General features: G+C 44.7%; 1 protein-coding gene across 2 annotated transcripts in view; it reads right to left on the reverse strand.

Annotated features, from left to right (window-relative positions):
• Frzb (frizzled-related protein) overlaps positions 1-18,406 on the reverse strand; it is a 33,007-nt gene extending 14,601 nt beyond the window's left edge. The window contains exons 1-3 of one of the 2 annotated variants that reach the window (NM_001100527.1): positions 18,216-18,334; positions 16,866-17,606; positions 9,130-9,177 (exon numbers count right to left, since the gene is read on the reverse strand). In NM_001100527.1, coding sequence (NP_001093997.1) covers positions 9,130-9,177; positions 16,866-17,343 — 526 coding nt within the window. In that variant the 5' untranslated portion in view covers positions 17,344-17,606; positions 18,216-18,334. Of the gene's footprint in view, positions 1-9,129; positions 9,178-16,865 lie in introns of both variants that reach the window. The other variant, XM_063283281.1, reaches the window with a different exon arrangement.
• Between the last annotated feature and the right edge of the window lie 751 nt (positions 18,407-19,157).

The raw sequence follows: 19,157 nt of genomic DNA on the forward strand, positions 1-19,157 counted from the left end.
TTTTGGTTTTTTTCTATCAACAGTTTGATTTCTTTATATTTGGACTTTTTACCGAGCCCATAGGATAACCACTGCTACTAGTGCAACTGTTAGTGTTCTTCCCCTCCCAGCTTCCTGGTGAGACAAGAACTCAAAGTCTTGGGTTCTAAGATGACAAACTAATATAGTATTATAGCAAGATGAAATATAATCCAGGACTTTGCATCAAGACATTATATATTGAGGATAAAATCTTATAAAAGAATTATAGGCTGCCTTGGTGGTTTAGTTTAAGGAACATTTTCATTAAAGGAGCTGATTTTTATTTTTAAGACTGAAGTGAAGAGAAAGTCTTTGTGCACTTTGAATTAGTTTTGCCCCCTTAGACTCATGTGTTTGAATGCTTGGTCATAGGAAGTGGCACTGTCAGAAGGTGTGGCCTTACTGGAATAGGTGTGACCTTGTAGGAGGAAGTGTGTCGGTGTAGAGGCAGAGCTTTGAGGTTTCCCACGCTCAAACTCAGCGAAATGTGGAATCAGAATCTCCTCCTGGCTCCTTCAGCACCACCTCAGCCTGCAGGCTGCCATGCTTCCCGCTGTGATGATAAAGGACTAAACCTCTGAGACTGTAGGCCAGCCCCAATTGAATGTTTGCTTTTATAAGAGTTGCCTTGGCCATGGTGTCTCTCCACAGCCATAGAACCCAACTTAAGACAGTCTTCAAATGTGGACAGTTTTGATGTTAGAAGTTTGTTCCCTTCACAGTCTAAAATTAAACACAATACCCCAGAGTGTGAGATGGGGAGCAGCACTCATTCATGAGTGGCCATGACTAGGGCTCTGCCAAGGCCACTCTTCGTGTTCTCTCAGTTGTTCATTCATCTGCTGAGTTGCGAGAAATATTGATTATGCTAGTGTGAACACGACTGTGTCACCCTTATACAAACGAGAAAACCAAACGTGCCCAACACCCTTCAGAAACAGACCTGGATAAGTCAACTCACAGACAGAGCTAGCATAGGTAAGGCCCTGAATTCCATCCCCAGCACAGCGATGCCTCAAGTTACTAGGCAGTATTTGAGCTACTGCACTGCCTACTGTCTCTACAGTGAGGCTCTGGTAAGCATAAGCCACTTTGATCACGACAGTAGCCACACTTATTGGAAACACGCAGAATGTTATTTTTATATGGGTTAAAGAGCTCTAAACAGTTCCAAAGAACTGAGACAATTATAAAATTTGTCACTGACTGGGTTTTTGTTGTTTAATACAACCTTGTCTGAGACCAAGCTTAAGTATGATACAACTTTCTAATGCGTCCTGACCTTTGTTCGAACTCATTTTGATCTCACACACAGCTGCAAGACTATAATTAACTTCACTGGATGTCAACAGCCCATAAACCAATTATGACTTTGGAAGACTCTATCTTTGAGTAGATATTTATCTGATCTTACTCAGAAAGTCTCTCCAGTCTATACTTTGGACTTATGACCAAAGGAAAAGGGAGGAAATCTGATTCTGTGTGTTACATTTCTATTGCCCTCTCATAACTGACCACTTTGATGAGATCAGGGTGTGTTTCAGTTTGTGCCAGAAGTACATATCCTTGCATCTGACCCAAAATACACGTGTCCCCTCCCCTATACTCTAAGACACTTAGAAGGCCACAGCAAACTTTTAAAGATTCACAAAATAAATTCATACAATCTGAAGACCTACACCTTCAATTCAGGCCTTCATATACTTCCGACTGCCTCGAAGTAGGGTTCGTGGCAGTGTCTTACATAGTTCTAGACATCTGGAAATGTCTACCAGCCCATGCCTGTGTCTTCCTGCTGTAGAAAAGACAGTGTCCTCTATTGTCTGTGACAGCCACGCCCCCTAGATATGAAGTGGAAAAAAGAAACGGAACCTAGAAGCCTTTCAGCCAACGATGTGTTCATTAATTTGCGGTGCTAATATTTACTTGGCACGCCACATTCTAGGCTCTGTCCCTGGACTATAGGACACCTGATGGGCAACATGGCCAGGGAGGAAGGTACAAAATAACAACACATAAGACAATCTGCAACTCTGTGCACGTGTCATGAAAAAGAATCGCATCATACGGCCTAAGCGGCTTTGGCTCTTACAGTCCTCTGCGGAAGTGGCCTTCAAATATGAATCTAGAAAGGTGAGTTACGGTCAACCAGTCACGAAATACTTCTTGCTAATTTGGAGGGAGGGAGGGAGGGAAGAAAGAAAGAACGAAGGGGAAGGAAAGGAAGAGACAGAGACAGAGAGAAAGAGGGAAAAAAGAGAGAAAGAAATAGGAGACGGAGGAGAAGCATCATCAAGAGATGGAGGAAACACAGGAGGGGATGGAGTCACAAAGGCTGGAAAAACAGGAAATCCTAAGGGGGAAAGAGGGTGATCTTTATGTCAAATGACCCTCAAAGCTGAAGTGAGTTAAGAAATAAAAAGGTCCATTGAATTTAATTGGCAAGGAGATGACAGGGTCCTGGGAAAAAAGATGGAGAACAGGGCTTTGAAAGCCAGACACTTGTCCACCACACAAGAGGTAAGGACAGAAGGTATTGACAGTCGCTGGATGATGGATGTGTGTGGGGGTGGAGTGGGGGGGAAGAGCCATCCGTTCAACAGCTTTTACTCCCTCCTTGAAGGATGGAATGATGTTGTCAGCTGTGGGGCATGAGGAGAAGGGACACAGCTGTGGGGTACAAGGAAAAGGCACAGAACTGATGTTTTAAATGAAGGACAGGCTGTGTAGAGGATAAAACGGGCTCACAAATTGCTTCTTCAATAAAGTTTCTTTCCTGAAGTGGGTCACAAATTTGAATCGTGTTAAGAATTTGCCACCAAAAAGAGAGAGAGAGAGAGAGAAGGAATTGAAGATATTTTCAAGAAAATACTCTCATAAACAGCAAACTCTCACTTAAATGAAGAAGTCAGAGGCTGGACAGACAAAACGTGCAATTGATGGGCAGCCAGTAACAAAGGGTGAAGAAAAACCAACAGCTACAGTTTCAGAACGCATCGTCTAGAAGGAAGAGCGGAAGTTGCTAAAGAGTGGGACACTTGAGATTAAGTTTACCAAGTCAGAACCATGGCTACGTGGCAGAATCTAGCCTGCCTGTGAGAGAGAATGGTGGCGGTGGGACAGGACCCTAAGGACGTGGGTAGAAGTTAAGATGTTGGCTCTTCAGCTCAGTCACAAACCATCCAAACAGAACACAAGGACGGGGCAGATGTCAGATTTGTTTGGGCAGCTTTCCTAAAGAGAATGGCCTAGAAATAATTTGCACTTCAGAAGGTTCATCCCACTACCTTCTAGAAACAAGGAGACAGGAAGACATGCAGAAAGCCTACCCTCACAGGCAACCATACTCCCTCACGCTGACATTACTACTCATCAAAAGGATGCTTGATTGGAAAAAAAAAAAATCTCTGGAGTCTTATTGCTCCTAGGACATTAAAGAGCAGCCATCAGAATCCTAGTTGTCTGGTCTCAGTAAAACAGGAAGTGGGGGAGGGAGTGTGAGGGGTGTTGTAATGACAGTTCCGGAAGAATCAGAAACCGATAAGTCCATTAAGCTGGGCACAATAGTGGAATGGCTAGAAGCTTCTAATTTTGCTGGTGTCATACCGTTTGTAGGTGCACTGTACACTGAAAGCATGAAACTGAGTTGACAAATGTCACAAACACTACAGTAAGCAAAAGCTGCCAAGGGCATCTGACACAGCTGCACTGTTGATCCGTGTGCAGGGAGCCGAAGATGTAATGGCTCTAACCTATAGTAATGAAACTTAGAACCCTACTAGTCTAGAATGGGAAGTCTCTAAAGACGACAATAGTGTTCTTTGTCCCAGGCTCAGTGAGGACTGCATGGGTGTAGACATTGTCAAAACTCAAGGCAGCACACACTAGATATCGGTTCATTTTACTCTAAGTAAACTAAACCTTTGAAAATACCATTAACCTAAAATTCAAAGGCAACCCCTTCATTTTTCCGCAAAATAAAGTACCTTAGCTACAACTCATTGGACACTGGATATTTAAAATGATATCAATTTCCTAAATATATGCATCAGTCAAATGGATATATATATGAAGTCAACGTCATACACACACACACTCACACACACACACACACACACTCACACATACTCACACGTACACACACATAAAGTTTTATTTTGACTGAGGGAAAACATGACGAAGTTGACTGCTGAACTTAGGTAACAAAAAAGTTTGGAAAAACAAAAGTAGCACGGGGTCAAACTCAGCTATAAAAACAAACCTGGAATTTGCAATAAAGGACTCAGTTCATAATGATTTGTGCTCTTAAAAGGAAATTGCTTAAGACTGCAAGGACTAACATTGCGTCACTAGTAAGAGGAAATTCCATTTATTTCTTCAAGACTAGAGTTTGGGAAATATTTAAATAAATGGCTCTTCACAAGGCTTTTTTGGCTCTAAGAATCATTCAGATTCTCTAAAACATGAGTCGATGCAACTGTTTTATAATGTCCTTAAAGTTAAAGAGCGAAAAGGCACAATGGGCCCCACTGCTGTGACAGGGTCATGTCTGCTCAGTGCCAAGTCCAGCCTCGAGGGAGAAGAACAGGGAAATGGCCGTCCGCTGGCCACTTTATCTCACGCCCCTGATATGCAGTGGGTCTGGGAGAAACGAGTTTCCATTACATTTTTGAAGAATGGAGGGATGGATAGACTAATCCAACAGTGACACTCTCCTGCAGGGAGCCTAGGAAGGAGATGAAGCCACATCCTTCAAGGTGGAAGTTTTTTATTAAAAGGTCGTTGTTGTCGAATCAATTATGTTTGAAACACAAATATGATAGGTGGGTAGGAAACGGAAATATGCCATTCTTCCTGGGATAGTGAACAGAACCACAGTCAGAGATGTGACTAAGAACCTCTGTAGACAGATGAATTCCACCAGGAAGAAACTGTCATGAAGAGAGAGAGAGAAGAGGGCCCAAGCATGAGATCCTTCGGAAGTGCCTGTGCCTGGGGGCCAGAATCACTAAGACAGTTTTGCTAACAGTTCAAGGAAGAGAATGTGAGAGAAAGAGCTGGTTCCAAGTGACAGCTCCCATGTGTGACAGGGAGGTTGGGGGAAAGGCCTGAGATTATAAACTACGGTACAGCCACAAAAAGTACTATTTAGCCTTGCTAATTTCCCCTAGTTGTGACTGGTTAGTTCAGCCTCTGAAGTCAGCAAGTGTTTGTAGAAAGGAGAACAGAGGCCAGTGCAAGCTGATATTCATATTGGGGAAAAAAAAAGACCAGTGAAGTTTGGTCGTGTCCACACAGTACATCAGAATTTGTCAGCTATTGCCTCCCTGGGGGTAGGGGGGAATGTGTGTTTTTTTAGTGTAAATGCTCATAAATTGGTTGTCATCATACATGGAAAAAGAGGATTATTTTTGGTTTATTTCCAAAGACCAGCACACTGGCCTGGAACTGTAGCGTAGTTGTTAAAGTGCTTGTGAGCACACACAGAGCCCTGGCTTCCTCTCCAGCAATGCTTAAACCCAAGTGTGGAGGTGCCAGCTGCCATCCCGGAGCTCGGGAGGCGAAGGCAGCAGGAGCAGAAGCTCATGCTCATCTTCGGAAGCATAGGGAGTTCGAGGCCAGCCTGGGTCACACAGACCCTACCTCAAAAAACAAAATTAAACTAAAAAAACAAATGAACAAAGGCCATACCCTTTCCTTGAAGGAATTAAACATCCCTCTTTTTTTTTTTTTTTTTTGTTCTTTTTTTTCGGAGCTGGGGACCGAACCCAGGGCCTTGCGCTTCCTAGGTAAGCGCTCTACCACTGAGCTAAATCCCCAGCCCCTTAAACATCCCTCTTAATTTTCTATCCTGATGGATGGGACTCACATCCCATGCTGTGAAATACAGAACATCTCTTTCTTTTATGATAGCGGACTTACCACAGTAAAACACACTCACAAATTGGAAACTGTTCAGAGTCATTATCTCCGAAACAGAAGAGGGGGGAAAAGTTAAGTGTTACGGCAACAAATAAACTAATTGGAGGGAAAGAATGTCTTCCCCAAATTCCAGACAGAAACAGCTTGACATTTTGGAAGGGGGTCAGGATGGCGGTTATAATGGTTTTGGGCCTTCCTCATTTCCTGCTTTATTGTGAGCCTTTTCAGCTGCGACCTTTCTCCAAAGGATAAAATTCTGAGTGTGAGCAAACTGCATCTACTTTTGAAACATGTGACTGTGTCAATGTGTGCGCCCCCCCTCCCCCATCAGCATGAACTCTCTTATTTTCTTATCTTCCTTGTCCCCATTATACCAGCCAACAGGAAAACATTTTTGGGAAAAGGAACAGAAAACTCTGATTCCAAGAACACTCCACTCGCTCTGAGGTTTCCCAAGTGGAGCTAGTTTTGTGTTGTTGTTGTTGTTGTTGTTGTTGTTGTTTGGGAGTGTTTGGTTTTTGTTTTTTGTTTTTTTTTTCTTTTTCTTTTTTCTTTTTTTCGGAGCTGGGGTCTTGTGCTTGCTAGGCAAGTGCTCTACCGCTGAGTTAAATCCCCAACCCCTTGTTTTTGTTTTTGAGACAGGGTTTCTCTGTGTAGTCCTGACTCTCCTAGAACCCACTCTGCAGACAGGCTGGCCTGGAACTCAGAGATTTCATTTGGCTCTGCCTCAGGAGCACTGTTTCTGCCTCTAGACAGCTGAAATTAAAGGTGTGCATCACCATACCCTGCTCCAAATGGACCCATCTTTGTATATTGTTTGTGTTATTGATGTCTTTACTCATTGACACACTGAAACTCTAACCATAACTTTCAGATAAATTGACAACACACACACACACACACACACACACACACACACACACACACACACACACCTGACAAGAAATTCTGACTGACCAATTGCATTACTCAACAAGTGGGCTTTTTAGTTTGTTTCCCACAAGTACAACAGAATGAGTGGTTCTCAGAGTAGCACAGACACCAAGAATGTCTGGCTACTTTTGTGTGACAGAAAATATTCCTCACTGTATCACCAGAATTCAAGGTCTTCTAAATAAGCATGGGGATAAGCACCCTCTGGAAAGCAAGATGTGGGTGGCCACGGGTCCTTCTGGGGCATCTGCAACCCAGCTGCTTTAGCAAGATGAGAACCAGCTTTGTCATGGAGTCCGGTGTGGGTTTGGGTGGGCGACTCTTCAGTATCTTTTCCCGTCTTGGGATCAGGGCGAGGGGTTGTGAGATGATATGAGACATTGGGAAATCATGATGTGGTTGGTTGTGGTGGCACCTTTGTGTCAGCCATGGCCATTGAAATGAGCATACAATGCTAATCAGAACAATGACTGCTGGCTCCACACTGCGTTATATATAATTTGCATTTAGATACTAAATAAAGCTTTAATCCTCAAAAATTCTAAACAATTTAAAATCAGTTACTTTTACATAAGGTAAATGGGCTGCCTTTGATGGACAGCACCTAAGGTCAGACACTTTCCAACTTAATTATAATACTCAATGGATGTGGTCAGTTCAGTAAAAATCTTTATTCCTAACTTAGTCATGCATTGATAAATATGTTTCCCTTTCTCTTATGAGTACCTGGCAGGCATAGTGACAAAAATCAGTGAAAATTACCAGGAAAAAAACCAACTATGTAGAAACTGGGCAGCATTTAGACACAGTAACTGGAATAGGAAACAATCCTAATATCCAGTGAGAGCGGGAAGAATTGAGCAATGATGGACAGCGTTATCAATGAGAACTAAAGCTGTCACGTCTATCAAGAAGAGCAAAGAAGCCACCATGCATACGGGGGGTGGGGAGGAGGTGAAGATTCATCCATGCAAACTTCAAGACCAGGCCAAACTAATCTGTGATTGGCAGAGCCCTGCCTAGAAGCTATGTGGTGAAGAAATGTAAAAGTGGCAGTGATGCAGAGGCTTCTAGAACTCTCTAACATCAAAAATCCTGCTGTGTGGTCTTTATGAGGCAATGCTAAAAAAAAAAACAAATGCACCCGTTTATGGGTTTTGTTCTTTTTTGCACTTTATTAAAAGGTTTACTGTGTAGTAGATGGGATAATTAGGCCCGTTCTTTCTCTCTCACTGAACAAAGCCTGAGCAGAAGGCGTGAAGCAGTTACTCAGGAATGCTCAAACATAAACAACAGCAGGACTAGGAAAGGAGACCTTGTCTCAGGGCAAAACAAAACCACATATGTGACTTTTCAGTTTTGTACTACCAACACACAACTGTAGGCTTTTCTGTACTCTCAACAGTGTTTAGATCCAATCCAGGCATGCAAGGTGATGTATAACCGATAGTTAATTCTTCAGTCTGTGGAACACTATTTAATCAAATTAACACATAGCCAGGGGTACTATTCAGTTCCTTGGAGCACCCCACTTTGATCCTTGTTAGAAAGCTAGGACATTATTTCTCCCTCTCTGCAGTTCATTTCTAGAGATGACGACTGCATCTGGTGCCAAGAAGAAGGTGGTTATGAACCAAACAACAGGATCTCCCTGGTCTCTTAGCACCACTGGCTCCCTAATCAGAGAGGAGAGGTCTCCTTCATCAGAGTTTTAGGCTCACTTGACATAGCCATTCCTATAGCATTGCTTTAGGATGACTTAAGGTTTGGGTTGCAAGAAACAGGAGTAGCTGGAAACCCCAGGTTGCAGGTTGTATGGAAACAGATTGGCAGATCAAAAGATTATATACCTTACCACTGAGGCTACATCCCTGGATTCTATCTAGGTGACAATCCCCAAAGGACATGATAGTGCCAGAGAACGGCTAGTGCTTAAAAGCAGGCGAAACTTGTAATTGTAAAAGATTATACATGAAGAAGTATGGAAGAGACGGCAGAATTATTCTGTATCCTGAAAAAACATGTTTATGTCAATCTATATGTTCATCAGCATTTTTGTAAACCAAACTATAAACCAAGAGGTCGACTTTAATATGCTAACACAAAAAATTAAGTCAGCATAGATACTGAATTCATTTTTATGTTTATTTTTAAAGCAGGACACAAGTATCTGCAAATAAAACTTGAGTATTAAGACCGTATCAAAAATTGACTGCACCACAAACTAAAGCCAGGAACAGACAATGTACTCACCACTGCTTGTCCCTCTGCAGTGTCCAGTGCTCGAATCCATAGGAAAATCTGGAAAGCGGCAGAAAAAAGAAAGAATGAGAACAGTGATCACTTCAGGATGTCACCTATAAGGTGTAATTCTGTAACAGCCTGACTTGGTCAAGAATCTGTTGTCTCCAGGAAATGGTCCCTTATTAGGGCTGTGAGGCAGTCCTTCTATTGGGGGTTGAATAAGGAGGAGGTCCTTTCTCAGCCGTGATTGACAGCTACTGGTCATGAGTCGTCCTCACCCGTGAGCAAAACTTTAGCACTTAATAATGTGTTCTTGAATTTCATAAATGCTGTAAGTGAATGTTGTAACCCATATAAACATTAGGCGCCGACCCAATGTGTGTGCTTTGTGACAGATAGAACCAAGCATACCTTGTCAATGGATGGTTTGTGTCATACTCTCCTGGCACAGTGTCTATGGGAAATCCAGAAAGAACTCCAGGCCCTTTGTTAAATGAGGACTAAATACTTCAGCACAAAGGAAGCCTAGCGCCTGTAGATCTCTCAAGCCAGTACAATTAATAGATGTGGCAATAATTGGGATTCACCATTGGTTCCTCTCACGATGCTGTAATCTCAGAAAGTGGTAATGATAATGGCCTTCTGTGTTCTAATTAGGAGAGCAGCCTCTAATGAATTGCGCTGCGTACCCCTGCTGAGAGACATGGTTACTAACCACGGATTCTCGCTGATACTCAACTCACACTTTCAAATAAGGGTCTTATATGAAAGTATTAACACTTAATGCTAAGTGAGCCCAATGCCTCTACTTAACCTAACAAAACCAGCATTCTTTCTCTGTCCTCATTCTTCCAATAAAACATAAATGAGGAAGGGTTTGAGGTGTCCTGGATTGAACCCAGGGATTCCTACATGCTAAACAAGGCTCTACCTGTGAGCTACATATGTGGCCGTCAGCTAACATGCGAAAAAGCAGCATAAAAAAAATCGAGGTCTCCAGATAGATGAAAGATAACAAATACTAGTTTACCAGCACGTGATTCAACCAAAACATGAACCATTAACTTGATGACGTTTATCTTATTCAGTCTTATTCATAATAAAAGTGTCCAAGTTTTAAAGCAAAATGCAATGTTTCCATTCATGAAGAACGATGAGAAAAAAATGCACACGGTTTGTATTAAATAATCTCCCTCAAGACTAATAAATTATATTAGTCCACATTTAAAACATGAGGCATTTAAGGTTTATATGAAATGAAAAAAATAAAGCTTCTTGGGGGAAAAAGAACTCCTTTGAAACAGGGTAGCCAAGGAGAAGGTTTTCCTTATTTCAACCTCTTATCGCCACGGATGTTTCTATACCTTTTTTAACACTAAGGATTCAATTGTTAAAATTGCATGAGAGAAATGCAAATGTTTCCAATCATTTTTTTACACAGTCAAAGTCTGAAATTCTGCCATCAAAACTGTCCTGGATCCAAATGGTAGGCACTGTGTGATTGCTAGACTCCATATCGAGAGAGTTTGTAGTGACAGAGCAGACTTCAGGGAGAGCCTGTGTGAGAACGTCGCTGCAAAGGGGCCCGCATGTCCCCCAGCATGACTGGAATTGAGATGGGACAAGCAAAGAGTGAGTCTACAGAGAGAGGGGGAGGAGACTGGGTCTGAAGTTGGCAATAGATACACAACTGTTTCTAAACAACCGTGGGGCCAGAAGAGGAAAGAGGAATACTGCAGACAAGGAGCCGGCCATGGCTGCACTGTTGTAATCCTCATGGGGTGCAGTGAACCAGAAGAGAATGACAGACAGAGAAGGACGGAAATCTGATTCTGAATAGAGTAGTAGCACTTGAGCACCAGGGATGAGAAAAGAGACAGAATCAAGGCAGCTCCTAAACCTAGATAACTGTGAGACTGAAGCCTTGCAACAGCTAAAAGCACAAGGCGAAGAATAGGAAGCTCTGGGACGCACTGAGGCTGAGGGACCTTCGTTAGATGAATCTGGAATGGACATTCTCTCCTATCTCAGCAGTGCAACCAAACAGCCATTCCTTATCACTTGGGACCCATTGTCCTGGATGTCCTTTTATTCTTTTAAGCCAAGTGCCAACACAAGGCAAATACTTCACTCCTTTAACTTTAACCTCACGAACAAAAGACACAGATTCTCCAAAAAGATCAACATCCCTTTCCTTAGCAAAGGAAGATGGGTAGTGTAGAACAGACTCTGGTCTGAACCCTTGTCTTCTCACGCACTGAGTCAACTTGACGAGTCACTTCTCTGTGTGCTTGTCCATTCTCTCTTGTAGCTGAGAGTAAAAACACTTAGCTTGTAGCTGTGATGAGAATGCATGTGTACATCTTTGCGGCAACACCTAGAGCATGGTATGTGCTGAGCTTTTATTCTGTCAACACTAAAGTCCTAAGACTGCAGGTCCTCTCTCCCTGGTGTGGTCGCTGTTGAGCACGTCTTTTACCAAGTACCAATCATTCATTCCCCTTGGTGTACACCAATGCTGGCCAATGTCAATGTCATACAAAATGAAGGGCAAAACCGACTAAGGGCTTGCAGCTCCAAAACTGTGATGGTCCTTAAGTTTGTATGCCGAAGCTAGTGCCCCATCATTCAATACTTGTCTACACAGAGGCTCTTGTGCCCTTTTAAACACCCAGCAGAAAGACAAAGACCAGAAAGAGCATGGTCAAAGTTGCTCTTCAAATAATTATTTCAAAGTTCGGTAAAAAGAAGACAAAAAGTGACTGACTCAAATAATAGTTTAGGGCTGGAGAGATGGCTTAGTGGTTAAGAGCACTGCCTGCTCTTCCAGAGGTCCTGAGTTCGATTCCCAGCAACCACATGGTGGCTCACAACTATCTGTAATGGGATCTGGTGCCCTCTGCAGCTGTGTCTGAAGACAGCTATGGTGCACTACTCATAAACGTAAAATAAATAATTCTTTAAAAAAATAGTTTAGGGGCAGTCTAAGATTTCACTAGCACTGACAGCTGGGTTATCTCTAAATAAAATTAATAATACAGATTCTCTCTCCAAGCCAGGCAGACTGCTTTTTGGTATGGACACGATGAAAGATCCTTAGAACTGTGTTTTTCTCTTCGGTCTTAACTTCAAATTTTCACTTCTTTCCATGTGACGTTCTCATTCGGATCCTTCCTTCTCAGTGTTTGACCCCTCAAATATTTGTAAACCAGGGCTAACACTAGAGCAAAGGCAGCCTGGTCCTTGGAGAGGGAGAGTTGATTAAGCAGCCATTTCTGCATGTGAAAGGTAGCAGGACTCTGCCAGACCAGAGCCCGAAGAATATGTTGCACAAGAACTTGGTGGGGGCGGGGATATTAGTCCTAACGGGAAGCCAGCAATAGCAGGGTGATTATGGAGCCCTTGGCCTAGCAAGCTGTAGGAGTCCTAGAAACCGCTGTGAAACACCCTACCATTTCTCTCACACATTCGATATATCTTTAAATTTTTTAAAAATACTGATTCTTTTTTCTTTTTGATGAACCAGTGACGTTAATTAGGATTACTTATAGCACTGTGGGGCATCCCCACTACTGGAGAAAATGTGTCTCCCCTGCCTGAAACCACAACCTGTGATAACAAAGAAGGAGTGGAACCTCCAGATCCGCCTCCACCCTCCACCCCTACCTTTGCCCACCCACCATTGGCTGCTTATAAGTCCTTGGGGAGGGGCAGAGGCTTGCGGGTCTCTTCCCCTAACAAACTATTTCTAGTTAACAGACATCGAACTCACTCTTTTCTTTCTATTAGTCCCATAGGAGTAAGCTCCTTAACCTGAGTTCTAGCTTGATTTATATGAAATGGAATACTAATTTTCTGTGTTCCTGAAAAGTAAAACTTGCTTCCCCAGTTAGATCCACGTGTAAATCTTGCTCTCCAGGGATAATGCAGTAAGAGTAAGAGGCTGTGTCTGCTGCGTTTAGCAAGTTCAAAAACACAAACGAAAAGGAAACGTTGGTCAAGTTGAGAAAGCGGCAATAAAAATAGGAAAAACTATATCAGGGATTTGTTCAGGTCCGACTCAGCCAGTCGGCTCACATAGCGTCTCGTCTTCACCGTGTCCCTAAGACGCAAACACTTGTGCCTTTACTAACAGGTAAGGGTTGAAGAGGCTATGCCATTCCTCTGTAGCGAGAGTCGGCGTGGGCTTGTGTAGAGACTCAGCACCTGGTTCATACCACAGACCTGCCCAAGAGTCTCCACGAACTGGCAAAGTGGCCAAACTGAACTCTTCCCAAACAGCAGTGCTCAAAGCCACACTGTACAGTAAACACAAAAGACACAAATAAACAATATGAAATTACTAGTGATCGTCTACGTGCCACATATTCTCAAGAATATGTCCATTTTTAGTGTTTTGGAAGTAAAAAATGGTTTGGAGTGTCAGTGTGTTTCACTGAGACTTGGCTCTGTTAAATGCGCTAAGCTTATTTGCTGAGTCACAGTATCTCAGGTGCAAACAGATAACCATGAATGGTGTGAATGAACTAAAATCCTCTTGTTACAGGAATGTGAATGGTTGTACCACTCTTTATTTTTTCCTTTGACCCAATTGGTAAGATATAATTGCCCACCTAAACATACAAAGCCCAGTACCATCCATCCCTTAAGAACATTCGTCACAACCTGTAAAGGTGCAGCATGGAATCTTAACGTCACCCGCCACATTGTCCTGCCACGGCTTCTCCTGTATCACTCTTTTTAAAAAAAAAAAATATAAATAACTGAAGTGTTTGACTTACATGTTTGATGTCAATTTTTCACTCTGAATGTTGTATGCCTGTTTATTTTCTTTTAATAATGGTAATATTTTATTCTCTTTTTTCTTTTCTTTCCTTTTATTGAACATTTTCTTTATTTACATTTCAAATGTTATCCCCTTTCCTGGTTTCCCCTCCGAAAATCCCCTATCCCATCCTCCCTCCCCCTGCTTCTATGAAGGTGTTTTCCCACCCACCCACCCACTCCTTCCCACCTCCCCATCCTGACATTCCCCTACACTGGGGTTCCAGCCTTGGCAGGACCAAGGGTCTCTCCTCTCGTTGGTGCCCAACAAGACCCATCCTCTACTACACATGCAGCTGGAGCCATGGGTCCCTCCATGTGTACTCCTTGGTTGGTGGTTTAGTCCTGGGAGCTCTGGGGGGTCTGGTTGGTTGATATTGTTGTTCTTCCTATAGGGTTGCAAATCCCTTCAGCTCCTTCAGTCCATTCTCTAAGTCCTCCATTGGGGACCCAATGGTTGTACCACTCTTTAAAGAGAGATCTCACTTTCATATCTGGTTAGATAGGATCTTGTCCTAAGACACAGGAATTCTGCTTATACCTGAAGGGGAAACAGACAAACTCTGTTTTGTAAACTATCATATCCAAATAAACCAAAGGATAAATTAATTAAAATGGTGATACCTGTATGAACATGGGTGTTTGGCCTGCTTATATGTCTGTGCACCACATGTATGCAGTGCCCATGGAGTTTGAGTGGATATACAGCATCTGGTTCTGCTTTGGGTGTATCTGTGTACCACATGTGTGCAGTACTCATGGCGGCCAGAAGAGGGCATTAAATCTCCCAGAAAGAGAGTCATAGATGTTATTAATCTCCCCTGTGTGTACTAGGAATCAAACCAAGAAGAGCAGTCGATGCTCTTAACCACTGAACCATCTCTCCAGCCCCATGTCACCATATTAAGTAATTCCAGTGTCTGGCAGTTTCACCGAACAGAGGAAATGTGTAATTTTCAACAGACTGGAAGCCAGGGGACCTCTTAAACCAGCCTCATCCTTAGCTCATGGTTTCTGTTTCCTGTGGTAACCAAGAGGTGGCAGCACGCTGACTACCTCCTGCCCAAGGCCCTTTGCTTCCAGCGCTGCTGTCAGAAAAACAAATCCTCCAGAACTGCAGAGACTCTCAACAATCATATCCCTGGGAGTGGAGACTTGTCTCTACGCATGTCTATTTGAGTGCTTCAGGGAGACCAATTGTGTCATTTTTGGCCCGAGGGGACAGGTAACTCAGGGGCTCATAATGAGCTGCTTTCCATCCAAATTCACTATGGCCTTCAAGAGCTCTTAGCCTTGCCAAAACTCACCCCTTCCAGGTCCTCCTCTAGGCTTGGGCTTAGGAGTTTGTCTTCTAAGGGAAGCATGCATTTCAGTGTGGAGTGCATTGCCCCTAATGCTTGGCCAGAGATGACTTTAACAGTGTCTGTCAAGCCAGGACAGCAACAGCATTGAGCTGTAACAAACAGCAGTGTCTGCAGGGACTGGGATGTCAGTCAGTCAGTACAAGGGCTCAGACAGTAAACAGAATGCATTTCTTCCAGGTTGCCTTATAAACGAGCTTTTGATTCGTTGTTGATATTAAGAAGACAGTACCTATATTCGTGGTAATACTCTAAGTTTATTGACCTTGAGAAAGATGTGAGATCTGTCTGTGTGTCTTGGTTTTCAACTATCCCTGCCTTTCCCTTGACCCTCTCTTAGTTAATGAATGTCATTTTTCAGTTAATGAGTCAGCCCTGTTGATTCGTTAACTGTGGACTGAGGACACGAGCCTGGCTTGAGCAAGCTGAGAAACCGAAGGAAAGGAACAGAGACGGGAGAACCAAGTGAAACACACTAAGAACAGTTGATCCTGGGAGGTACTGAGGGAGGGTCACTACTTTGTTTGTTCAAGCTTTCTCTTTAAGAGCATGAAGGATACAATCTGAATCTTGGGTTACCTAGTCAGGAAATGTTGAGTGTACTGAAAATATGCCACACTGAACTGGACTGAGTTGTGTGTATGTAGGGAGAAGGGGGATTCTGGAAGTTATGAATGTCACAATTAGACCAAACATCTGTGAGAAAATGAATTGTGATTAAACCCATTAAACATAGAGCTATAATACAGGTTTACAGTGGGAAAAGTGGGAATGTGTGGGTCGTGTATGCACAGAGAGCATAGGTGGGATTGAGATTAAAAGCAAAGTTTATATAAGGCTATGAGGATGACATGGCCAAATATAACTCCGCTCACCCATATGCCGTATACAGAATTACGGGAAGGCACGTGGGCATGTGAAAAGGGCCTGCTATTTCAGTTCCCTGTCTATTTGACTGACGTGAGCAGCAGAAGTTAATTAGCAGGGCATAGAAATAATATTTCATAGCTGTTTCTGACTGGACTGGAATTACCACCTATTTTGTGGAAGGGGGGGCTTTGTTGAAAGGTGATGGTAACTGACGAGATTGGGCTCTGAGCAAACACAGGTCACTAACAGATCTCTGTGTCAGATGTTTACTGAAAGTATCTTAGCACTTTGTGACTGGAAGAAAATGAGGGTTTTTATTTTCCTAATGTCTCCCTCCATACAATTGTAAGCCGTGAAAACAACTAAAGATATAGCAACCCTATGGTCCAGATTGTAAAAGAATCCACCAAAAAACAGAGCAGAAAGTTAGATGTTGTTAAGTGTACTGCAGCTAATTCCCACATGCAAAGAGTGGGAAGGGAAGGAGAGCCTCTTTGGAGGTTTGGCGTGAAGAGCAGGGAACAAATGGGTGGATGAGATCACCTGTTGGAAGACACTAAGTTTGCCTGGAAGAATGATAAAAGTCAACAGAGGAGGAAAGTTACGTGCTCAGAAGAGCAAAGAGCGAGCGAGAGGATAAAGGCAAACGACTAACTTCTCCTCAGAGGTCGGGTAAAGTCCGGGACTCACCGGCTCCGTCCGCGGTGACGATGGCCTCCGGAGAGATGCACACGCCGCGGTCGTACACCGGCAGCTCTTCGCAGGCCAAGCTTTCCGGCCACGAGTGGCGGTACTTGATGAGGATGGGCTCGCAGCCCTGTCGGGCGCGCTCACACACGGACTTGCAGGGCTTGATGGGCTCGTGCTGGAAGTCGATGGTGCAAATGGGTGCGTACATGGCACAGAGGAAGAAGAGAAGATCCGGGCTGCAGTGGGTGCCCAGCAGCCCTTCGAATTGTTCGATGGCCAGGATGGCGTTAGCCTGGGTACTGTGGTGCAGGTGGTTGGGCATCTTGGTCATGTTCCAGGGTAGGGACTTGCACAGGGGGATGCGGACAGGCTCGCAGGCTGCTGCCTGGGCTCCGGGTACCTGGAGCAGGCAGAGAGCAGCCAGGACCAACAGCCCGGCCCATCCTAGCAGCATCCGTCCCGGGCCGCGGCAGACCATGGTCCCAGCAGGATGGATGGGGCAGGGCGCAGCCGGGCGATGGACCGGAGAGGCGCGTTCTGGATTCTCCTCCTGCGGTCCGGAGGGGTGAACAGCCGTTCCCCGGGACAACCACAGTACTCTTGGATCCAAGTCCTCCCAGGTCCGGTCCAGGAGCCTGGCGGAGCTCGGTGCCTTGCTCCGCTGGCTGCTCTTCCCGAGAGTCTAAGCCTCTAGACGAGGCAGCATCTATTTATTCCTCTCGCTCTGGCAGAGACATCAGCCTTCGCACATCAATCAGATGAGGGGGCAGAAGAGGAAGCCAGGGAGAAATAAAAACAAAAGTCAAATTCAGCTAAGGGAACTTAACTGGGGTGTTACAAAAAGGTGTTGGAAGCAGCGATAAATTCTGCAGAGTGAGATGGATGGGGGACCCTGAGGGAGGAGATTTGATGGGGGTGGGGGAACTAATGGGAGCGGAGGTTGGAGTTTGCCAAGTCCTGCAGGGTCGGGAAGATCCTGCGAGCGACCGGAGGAGCTCAGAGGAGGTCAGAGCCTTGGCTAGCAGCTGCGCCTTCCCACCTCGGCTGACAAGAGTTCCGCCCCGCGGTCCCCTGCCCTCCGGCTCCTCCTTCCGAGAAGGCTGAGTTTTCAGAGGACTCGAGTGTGAGACCCTGTCTAGCTGTGATGCTGTAGCCCCAGGCAGCTCCCGACAGGAGTCGCGCACTTTTCCCACGCCGCTCCTGGCTCCAGCTCCGTAGACGAACCCTTGGTCCCCACGGGAGAAGCGATCTCAACGCACCACAGAGATGCACACCCCTCGATCCCGCCCTGCGAGCCCACGCTGTCCCTCGCTCCCCGCAGCTATTTCCTCCCAGGAAACCGGAGCGCACCTCCGCCTGCAGAAAGTCGGGCTGGGAGGCTGGAGCAAAGTCACTTTAAATGTCTACGTCGCAGACACCACAGCCTCTTGAGAGCAATGGCAGGGCCCTATCCAGCGAGAGTTAATGACTCCAGGGGTCTGTAATTGGAATAACTGTGGAGAAACTGACCTTCACAAAGGGGAAAAAAACAATGCACGAAAAAAAATAGCCCCACAGGAACATGAAAAGGAGTTTTTTTTTTCCTTCTTTCCTGCCCTCCCTTCTTCCCTCCCTCCCTCCCTCCCTGCTTCCTTCCGAGTTTTTCTCTGCCCTGTAGAATTAGAACTTTTGAGTTTTTCTTTTTCTGAAGCCGAACAGTGGAGCCTACTTTAAAGCACTTGGATTCCGACCCACCCCCAGAGTTTTCTCACCGAAACTTGCATTTATTATCTAACTCTTCCCACGGGCGGTTGCATCTAACAGGGGAAATAAACGCGCAAGCAAAATACCCCACACAGGTAATGATAATAGTAAACAGGAAATGGTTCTCATCCAGATGAGTTCAATACAGAGGAGAAAATAGAAAACAGATCCCTCCCAGGCTACGCCTTCCAGAAGTCTCCTGTTTCCACCCCTGGCCGCCCCCTGGCTTTCAGAGCATTGTACGTGGGAAGTCCTGCGGAGGCCCAACCACTGTGCCCCTTCTGAGGAAAATCATTGAGCAGACGGATTGCAGTGTCAGAAGACAGCGGGGGCACACAGGCAAACCCTACAACAAAGCCGGACGTCACTAGACCGGTCCTGATTTACCCAGCCTTCCCCAGCCCTCCCCACCCCCCTGCTGTCAATATAAGGCAGATAAAGTCAGTCTCTACTTCCGAGAGCACACAGTAGGATACGGCTTTAATCCTCTGCCCGGGCTCAATGGCACTTAGGGAATGTCAGTGGCTGACTTGAGTTTATGGAATTTTT

Source organism: Rattus norvegicus, chromosome 3 (genome assembly GCF_036323735.1).
Source record: "Rattus norvegicus strain BN/NHsdMcwi chromosome 3, GRCr8, whole genome shotgun sequence".
NCBI classification, from domain to species: domain Eukaryota; kingdom Metazoa; phylum Chordata; class Mammalia; order Rodentia; family Muridae; genus Rattus; species Rattus norvegicus.